The sequence below is a fragment of the Echinops telfairi genome, unplaced genomic scaffold (genome assembly GCF_000313985.2).
Source record: "Echinops telfairi isolate 266 unplaced genomic scaffold, ASM31398v2 ScPeMD7_19;HRSCAF=73, whole genome shotgun sequence".
Lineage (NCBI taxonomy): Eukaryota > Metazoa > Chordata > Mammalia > Afrosoricida > Tenrecidae > Echinops > Echinops telfairi.
In genome coordinates this window covers 4,614,653-4,623,631 of record NW_022103916.1, presented here as the reverse complement: position 1 = coordinate 4,623,631, position 8,979 = coordinate 4,614,653, and the positions used below count along the sequence as shown (strand labels likewise).

Below are 8,979 nucleotides of genomic sequence, written 5' to 3'. Positions count from 1 at the left end.
GGGAATGATGATATCTAGCTGCAAGGCCCTCAGGATGGTCTGAGTGGCTGGACAGTAGAAGATGAAGAGGGTATGACACAAGGGAAAACCCAATCAGCCCCATACTCCAGGAAGGTGTGGCTGCATTTCCACAGATGACAAAGGCACTTGGCAGCCCTTTAATGGGCTTCCCTGGGCAGTACAGAGACTCCTATTTGAACTCAGCATTCCAGTGGCACAGCCCCCCCCCCCCAGCTCTGGAGTCTGTGGACTAGACTAGCACACTCCAGTCAGTTGCCACCAAGTCCACCCCAACTGCCTACAGGTTCAACCATCCCCTGGCACTATGGGGTGCGCCCCATCAATTTTCCAGCCTACTCCAGATGGCCTGCCCCAGGTCGCAGGAGTCTCCAGTCAGAAAGTTTGCAGGTATGACTACACCCCTAGGCTAGACAGAAGTTCTAAAAACAAACAAACAAAACCCACAAAGAAGGCCCTAGCAAATTCCTGGCTTCAGGTGCAGCAGGCAAAGAGCTAGAGAGGGAAAACAGGACATCCAAGGGAGTGGCTACTGAGTCCGGCCCTGGGGTCAGCAATGAGGCTGGAGACAGGAATCAGATAGGGTCTCTTCCCTCAGTAAGCTCACCAACTGGTAAAGGAGGGGCAGGGAAGCAGCAATGATGACACAAAGTGGAGCTGGGCCCCAGAAGAAGGAAATGCAGGGGGGAAGTGGCCCGACCCATCCCTGGGGACTGGCAATGTTACCACCTGAGCAAAAGATTTTTAACAGCAAGAGCCCAAGAAATGCTTATTAACTGGATGTGAAAGGAAGCCACCTTTGCCACAAAGCGCCAGGAATGCCCTGGGCCCCATAAGGAGGTCAGCCGGGTTAAATTCCTGGGTAGAACTAGGCAGATAAGCTGAGCACTGCCAGGAAGATGTGCTCCTATTAGTCTGTCCCATGCTAGGTGACAAGGGAAAAGGTGACCTCATTTAATGATCCTTAACACAACTCCAAGTGGAAAAGAGAATAGCCCCCATTTTACAAAGGCAGAGAGCTTGGTCTTGGGCACAAGCCAAGCCTGGTCTAGAGTCCGCAGAGAGAGTGGGGGAACTCCCCTGAGCTACTGAATGAAGACCTGGCAGCTCCTCCTGGGTAAAAGCATGCTGTGCCCTTAACAAGGAAGGAGGCCCTTACACAAGTAGAGCTCGAGTCCTGGGCAGCCAGATTGCTATCTTGGGTTTGGGACTGGGTGCCAGACTCCTGATCACCTCTGGTACCAGCAGCCTAGAGAGCTTGGACTCTGGTGGAAATCCCCCCTCTCTCCCCCTGGGGGGAGGGAAAACTAGCCTACCCTAGGGCTCCAGAAAAAGTTCAGGGAATCATCAGGAGTTCCTTGCCTACTCTTCCCAGTCCCCAAGCTGGGCAAGAGACTCTTAAGAGGAATCTGAAAGAAAGGGCAAGCTTAGGAGTTATTCAGCGGGAAGGGTTGAGGGGTAGCCTGGCTTTAAATAAATTTAAGCTAAATCAATGCCTGGCCTAAGATAGTCTAGTCTAAGCCCCGAACCTCGCAAGTACATCTTTGTGCCTCCATAAAGGGGCAAGGGAGAGCTCCCTAACCCCAGGGGGTCCCAGGCCCTGAGGTGACAACCTGCCACCTAATAGTGCAGAAGCCCAGGTGCAGTCAGAGCAGGCTGTGGGGCCTGACAGACCAGTTCCAATCCCACCTCTGCCAGTTATTGGCCATGTGATGAACTGCTCTGAGCAACTTCCCCAATCAGTGGAATGGGGACAGCAAGCCACCCAATCATAGGGAGATTGGCCAGGCTCAAATATTACAAGGCTCTGTGCAGAAGAGCATGGAATGAGTTCCCTTGCTTTCCCTGGAAGAGAACAAGAGCATGCATGTAGGGGATAGATTCTAAAGCCTCTGGAGAGCACCTTGACTTCAGCCCACTCAGACTATTGTTTTAAGCCACCCTGTTTGTGGTCATTTGTCACAGTAGTCACAGAAAACGAATACGCTCTCCTTGTAGTACCTCCCTGGTGTCGTCTGATCTCTCAGGCTGTAAGCAACTCGGAATGTCTCCCATTCTGCAGGAGCTATCTTCCTAGCATTCCTCCCAGGGAGAAGGGAAGAATTTAGACAGCCGGGTTTGGATCCCCACCCACCCAGCCCCCGGGGGCCACTAGCCTGGGAAGCTGTTGATCCTGCTTGGATGAATGAGGTGTCACTGAATGGGAGAGGGGGCAGGGCAAAGCAGCGGCAGCTTGTGTACAGATGTCTTCCCATAGTCCATGGCCAAGAGGTGCTTAGTATTCTGGGCATCACAGCTCTGTTTCAGCAACCCTGGTGCCAAAACCATTCCTCTCCTCCCAAACACTGGTTGGGTTCCACAGGCCAAACACAGGCAACCCATTCAATAGAAAATACACAGACATGCTGCTCTAGGCAGACCAATCCAAGCCTGCCTATGCAGAAGAATAAGAAGCGAAAGGTAAGGCCTCAAACCTGAACCACTGAAGGAAGATTAAAATCCTATGGTCCTATTATCCAGCAAGAAAAAGAAACAAAAAACCGATGCATGCCACATACCTTGAAAACCAGCTAATGAGAGGAGCCATGTCATTAAGGAACGCATATGATATGACCCCACTTATGCAAAATATCAAGAACTGACAAATCAATGGAGAAAGAAAGTCCATTTGCCGTTTCCAAGGGCTGGGAGAAGGTCAAGGGATTGGAAGATGACGGCTAACGAGTGTGAGGTTTCTTTCAGAGTGAGACAATGTCCTAAAGTTGGTTATAGTGATGGATGCACAACTCTATGAAGATACTAAAAGTCATTGAATTGTACACTTCATATAGGTGAATTATATAGTATATTATTTATAATTAAGCTGTTAAAATGGGGAAAAAAAAACAACTTCAAAACCTAAGGACCTAAAATTTTGATCAAAGAGTCGATTAAAGAATCTTTGATCAAAAGGATGGAAATGCAGAACAGAATTTAATATTCTTATTGAATCCAGACTTTCTAAAACAGCGGTTCTCAACCTGTAGGTCGAGACCCCCTTGGGGGTCGACTGACCCTTTTACAGGGGTCACCCAATTCATAACAGTAACAAAATTAATTATGAAATAGCAGTGAAAATAATTTAATGGTTGGGAGTCACCACAACTTGAGGAACTATGAAAGGGTCCTAGCATTAGGAAGGTTGAGAACCACTGCCCTAGAACCACAGAGGCTGGGTGAACCTGACACAGTCGCCCTGAGATCTTTAAACCTTAAACCCCAAATTTCCCCTACAATGCTTACCTTACTTTGTAAAGAAGGTCTGCCTTGAGGACTGTGCTCTTTTTAAAGAGAACAAATTGACAACAGGAACTAGAGAGGTTAAGAGAAAAAAACTGGGGGGGCAGCAGTGAGCTCATGTTAATGGAGGAGTAATTCAGAGGAGGGTGAGAATTGTTGCACACTTTAAGAATGTAATCACTATCGCTGGTGTATGGTTAGCTGTGCACTTTCAACAACAAAATAATGTACTTAAAAAAACAAACAAACTCAAGGGCCTATAGACCAGTTGGGAAGGAGGAATGAGAATAGGGCTTGGAACTTCAAAGCACAGACCCCCAAAATACACATCCCTCCAAGTTAAGAGATTCCACTTACAACTTCTGCAGGGGGTGTGGGTGGAGCACAGGAAATTGAAGAGATTGGGACTTGCTTCAGAGTTGGATGAATCACTAGATCCATGTGTCCAATCTCCCTCAAGGCTACCCACTGTATGGACAGAGAAACTGAGGCCCAGAACAAGGCCTCACTAAGTCATACTACAGTTAAGTGCTGACACAAGACTCAAACCCCAGCTTGCCTGGGCAGAGGTCCCTCCCTGCTGGACAATGCTGGCTTCCCACTACCTAGCTAGCTACCCAATTCCAGAAAAGTCCAAGGAGTCGGCAGATTTTCTAAATGCCAAACAATGGGTCTTTGCTACCAGAGATGGGTCACAAAGGGTAGGCAAAGGCTCCTATAGGCTGAACCAAGATGGTCCTGGGGAAAAACAGTCCATCCTAGGAAAAAGGAAAAAAAACAGCCAAGGCTCAAGATGAGCAAGGTCAAGCATTAACACTCAATAACCCCGGGCACGGGTGAACTTCTGCACAAGAGGGGAAGTAACTTTTCTACAGCTATAAAGCAGCTAAAAGCAGGAGGCACGGAGGTCTGAACTCCAAAGCCCCACAAACCTCCTCACAAATAACCCCCTCCACATCATCCAACCCCAGTGGACTGTTCACTACATCACAGCTACCACCCCCCACCCCCACTCACTGTCCACCAACCCTGGCTGCCAGGGAAGGGAACAGTGGAGAAGAACCCAGTTCTTTCTCAAGACATCATCCTTTGTCACTTTCAGGTCCTGGGAGTTTTCGAGTTCTTAAAATGTCAAAGGCAAGTACCTATCTGACCGCTGTGGAAACTGAGGCCCAGAGAGTAGAGCCAGAGTTGAAAACCAGGTATCCTGGCTACAGTGATACCCCCAGCATCTTCAACGGATGGCCCACCTCAGCAAACGTGGCTCCTCTTAAAGAACTCTGAGGTACCCAAGCTCAGGATGCTTCTAAGCCATCCTTTCCACAGGGTAGGCTTTCAGCAAGGCAGTCATATCCGGGAAAGGAAATCCCTAAAATTACCACCTCCCCAGCACCGCAACCCCAGATTTACCAGAAGGGCTCCTAAAGGGAGTAGGGATACATTCACAGCATCGGGACAAACAGGAATCAGAAGAGGCACCAGACTCACCCTCCTAGCTTCCCCTCAACAAAATTCTCCTTTCCCAAAAGGCCCAATGGGATGGACTCGACTCTGAATGCACCCTCCCACCCGCAAAAACAGTTTAGGACTAAGACTGGGGCAAAGAATCTCCCCTCTTATCCTCAGACGGTCCCAAGTGAAAACAGCTGAGGCAGGAGGTAGAAAGAGAAGCATTCTCTTCCTCTCTTTGCTCTAAGAAGTGAGAGATCAGGTAGTTTCTCCTTCGTTGTTGGGAGGGTTCCCAAGCCAACCATTCGTACAGAGAAAGGTGGAAGGGAGGGACTCCAGCTCAGGAGATGCCTGGGAGGTATAAAGTGTTTACCAAGTCACCATACAGCACAGGACCTTCTTCCTCTCTGCCCCTGGGACCTGAGGTGTATCTTGCCCAGTTTCTTTTAGGGAGAACAGGCAGAATTTACCCCAGCCAAAGAAGAAACCATTCCTGGTCTTGATCCTGCGGGTCCAGATGAATTCCCTTACCAGAAGTAACAATGAGAGGTAGGAAGAGAACAAAGACAGAGGGTTCAAGACCAGGCACATATCAAACACATTAAATTTATTTACCTGCGCCAAAGGGGAAAGGAAAGTGGGCAGAGAATTTCCCTAGAGTGGAGATGTCCCAAACACTTCTCTGTCTGTGGGAAGGAAAAAAACTTGCCAAAAAGGCAGTTTAAGAGGCTTAGACTATACTTCACCGACCCTGGGAGTAAGTGGGAAGCAAGCATAGTTGGAGCAAGGACTTTTCATTCCCGAGAGAAGGGGCCTCAGGGTTGAGGGGACTCAAGGTATAGAATTCGTATGACCCTGAAGTGGCACTCAGGTCCTTCTGTGCAATAGGGGAGGCCTCAGGTCACCTTGAGGAGGACCTCATGTCCCTCTCCCTGGTGAAAAAGGCTCACCTAGCAGGGAGATTCGTGCTCAACAAAAGCTGAGTCTCTTGCCCCGGAAGAAAAGCTGGGGCTTCTGGGAAGAGGCTCAAATCTTTGCCTCAACATCCTACCCTGTCCACGTCACCAAGGAGGAGTGGTGGTGTTTTTCTTCAGGACTCATTTCAGCCTGGGGATGGCTTAGGCCCAAGTCCCCAAAGCAGAAAATCTTATGTCTCCAAGGGTCTCAAAGTGGGAGAGGCATCTCAAACATCTGAAGGGAAGTTCACACCCATGGGAGGAGACTCTACGCCCCTAGGGGAAAGGGTGTCTCCTGTTCCTGAGGGGAACTTCAAGTTCCTTGAGAGCTAAGGTCATACCTTGTCTGTAGACACATCCATCACAGGGATAGCTATGACCCTTCTCACCCTGGGGGAAAAAGCTCAAGTCTCTGTGTGTGGTGGGGGGGTTTCTCAGGCCTCTGACCCTAAATGAAGAGGAACTTAGGCTCTTGGGAGATTCATGGGGAAGCTTTAAGTACCATCCCTGAGACTTCATGCTGTATATATCCCTTGAAGAGTGACCTCAAGGCAGGGGTCTCCTATCCCTACCTATAACCTCAGGCCCTTGGGGGAGAGAACTTCAGGCTCCTGTTAATTGGGGGAATGGAGGCAGGGGGTAATATCCCTATAGTGTGTTTCAGTCCCTTATAATTGGGGGAAAGAGACTCATGTAGATACCAATCCTTGAGGACAAAGGTGCCCCGAAGAGACCTGGCCTTAAAAAAACACCCAGTCCATAAGCAGGAATGCCTTATGCCCCAGGAGCCAAAACAGTGTAGGGACAGGGGACGAGGGGCCTATCCCTTAAAAGAAGCTTAAGCTCCTGCTGGAGAGACTCGGACCTTTGTACACAAGCAAGGAGGTCTCAAGCCATTGAGGGTAAGCACAGATCCTTGTCACTCAAGGGATGAGTCTCATGGGCCTGAGTAGTCTTAACTCCTGGGGGTAGGTTTTGGCCCTTGACCTCACAGGAGATCTCATCTCTCTTCAAGGACACGGCTTAAATCCCAGCTCAGATGCTTACCTCCAGCGGGCACTTTATATGTCAGGTTGAGAAGCCCATTGCTTGGTGAGCCCGTGCCTCATTCCCCTGCAGAAAGTAACTTACTCCATGCAGTGTGTCTCAGGCCCCTGAACCTGTTTAGATCCTCTGAAAATGCTCAGAACCTTTTGTGGGTCCCCTAGAGGAGAAGTTGGTGCACAGATGGAGCAGTGGCTGCTCAGATTTGAACCCCCCAGCCACTCCCCTGGACAGTCTGCTACCATAATGATTTAAGCCCTGGAAAACCCTCCTGGCACTTTTGCTCAGTCACTAAGAGTTAAGAATCACCATCAACCATTTCCAGGCAGTGAGTTCGAGGGGGTATCTCAGGCTCCAATTCGAGAGGAAAAAGGAGCTCAATCCCTTGAACACACACTTCGGTTCCCCACCCCCACCTGATCGTCTCTCCTTTGGAGGGACACCATGAGGTCCCTGGATGCGGAATTACTACTACTCTGGGTCTCAGAAAGGGCCTCGGATCCAATCTTTAAGTCCCCCACCACCTCTGGAGGCACTAATTCCAGTCCCAGCGTAAAAGGTGTAACACGTTCCTTCCAAAGAAAGGATTGTCAGGCCGCAAAAGGCCTAAGTCCCTTGGCATTTTTTTCAAACAGCATTCCTTGGGTCCCTGGCCAATGTGAGGAGCCCACCTACCACACCACCCTTCTTTCCTCTTGGCACCTTACCTGCTCAACAGTGGCAGGGTCCATGGCCTCAATGCGCGCTGCAGCAGTTTCATACTCATCCTCGCTGTTGTAGCCCGCACCGACCTCCTCCCGCTCAGGACTACCGCCGCCAACCGCGCCAACCCCGGGGGCTTGGCGGCGCCGCTTGCTGTGCCCCGGCCCAGAGCAGCAGCTGCCCACACCTACAGTACCACCCACGCCCACCACCACACCCGTTGCACCCACACCCGCCGCCGAGGCTCCCAGCGCGTCACCCGGACCACCTCCGGGGCCTCCAGGGCCTCCACATGGAGGTGGAGAGGCCTGTTGCGGTCGAGGACCTGCCACTGCGCCCGGGGGTACGGTCAGCGCCCAGCGGTGAAGTGCTCCTGGTGGTCCTGGTAGCGGACCCTGGGGCGGTGGTGAGGCCCGGGAACGAGCCCCGACGACGCCCGAGTCACGATCGCGGTCACCGCCGCCCACGCCCGGGCCGCCGCCGCCGCCCACGCCCACACCCCCGCCGCGGCGCGGCGCCGGGGGCAGTGGGCCGGGCGGCGGCGACTCGTTGGTGGTGTCGGCGTCGGGAGGAGGCGGCTTCTTTTTGGGGAGAATAGTCATGGCGGTAGCGCCGAGCAGCCCCCAGCAAACCCGGCGCGAGGCACGCTGGGAGAGAGCCCGGATGAGGCGGGGGGAGGGGGGTGTTGGCTACTGTGGTGCGCTAAGCACGTCGGGAACGGCAGAACCCGGATAAAAGGTTTGAGAATCCTCGGCGGCGCACAGATCACGCGGGGTGGGGGGAGAATCTGGATGCGAAGCCCAAGACGAAGAAGGTACCGTAGCGAGTTTCTCGCAGCCTTCTGTCGAAGTCCAGCAAAATTCGATATGTCCCTTCCGGCCTTCTGCTCCGAACCAAAACAAGCACCTCTTCGCCCCGCCTCCTGGCGGGTTCTGAAACTCCCGGGTGGGGCCCGGCGCCGCAGCGCACGCACGCCAGCACGGCCCCGCCCTCCCGCTCGGAAGTACGTGGGTAAAATCGCCGCCGCCGCCACAACAATTGAAAGCACCAACCAATCAAAGCAGCTGCGCCGAGCCTTGCTGATGTCCACGGACCAATCAGGAGCAAGCGCTTACCCTCTCGTGCCCTCCACCTTAGATACCAGAAAAAGTCGATACCCTTGTTTCCTGCCTTTCTTTTCGTTGGCCGATCCTGGTCTTCACTTCTTCCCGGAGGCTCTGACTTGCAGCGTGGGTAACTGCAAAAGGCTTGCGCGGCCTACTCCTCGCACAATCGGAGCTCCTCCCCTCCACGCTTCCAATTTGGACGCAGTCAGCTGGACTGACTGGAAAATAGCAACACTTCTAGAGCATAGCATTCCCTAGTAGCGTCAGTTCCGGTCCCGCCCACCTGCAAATCCCCTGGAGCAGAGAGGCGGGTGCAGCTTCGTCCTGGCAACAGACCGATTTTTGCGCTGATTGGTATTGGTTCAGAGGCCATCACTAACGCTGGAAGGGCCAACCGTGGGACAGATACATTCTGTGGGTGTTTG

The 8,979-nt window shown here is 52.0% G+C and overlaps 1 protein-coding gene across 2 annotated transcripts in view; it reads right to left on the bottom strand.

Moving 5' to 3' along the window:
• Nucleotides 1-8,758, bottom strand: part of OTUD5 (OTU deubiquitinase 5) — a 32,239-nt gene extending 23,481 nt beyond the window's left edge. Inside the window, exon 1 of one of the 2 annotated variants that reach the window (XM_045288264.1) lies at nt 7,454-8,758. In XM_045288264.1, the coding sequence (XP_045144199.1) occupies nt 7,454-8,050 (597 nt within the window). In that variant the 5' untranslated portion in view covers nt 8,051-8,758. The remainder of the gene's footprint in view (nt 1-7,453) is intronic. The other variant, XM_004713155.2, reaches the window with a different exon arrangement.
• Nucleotides 8,759-8,979: the final 221 nt, after the last annotated feature.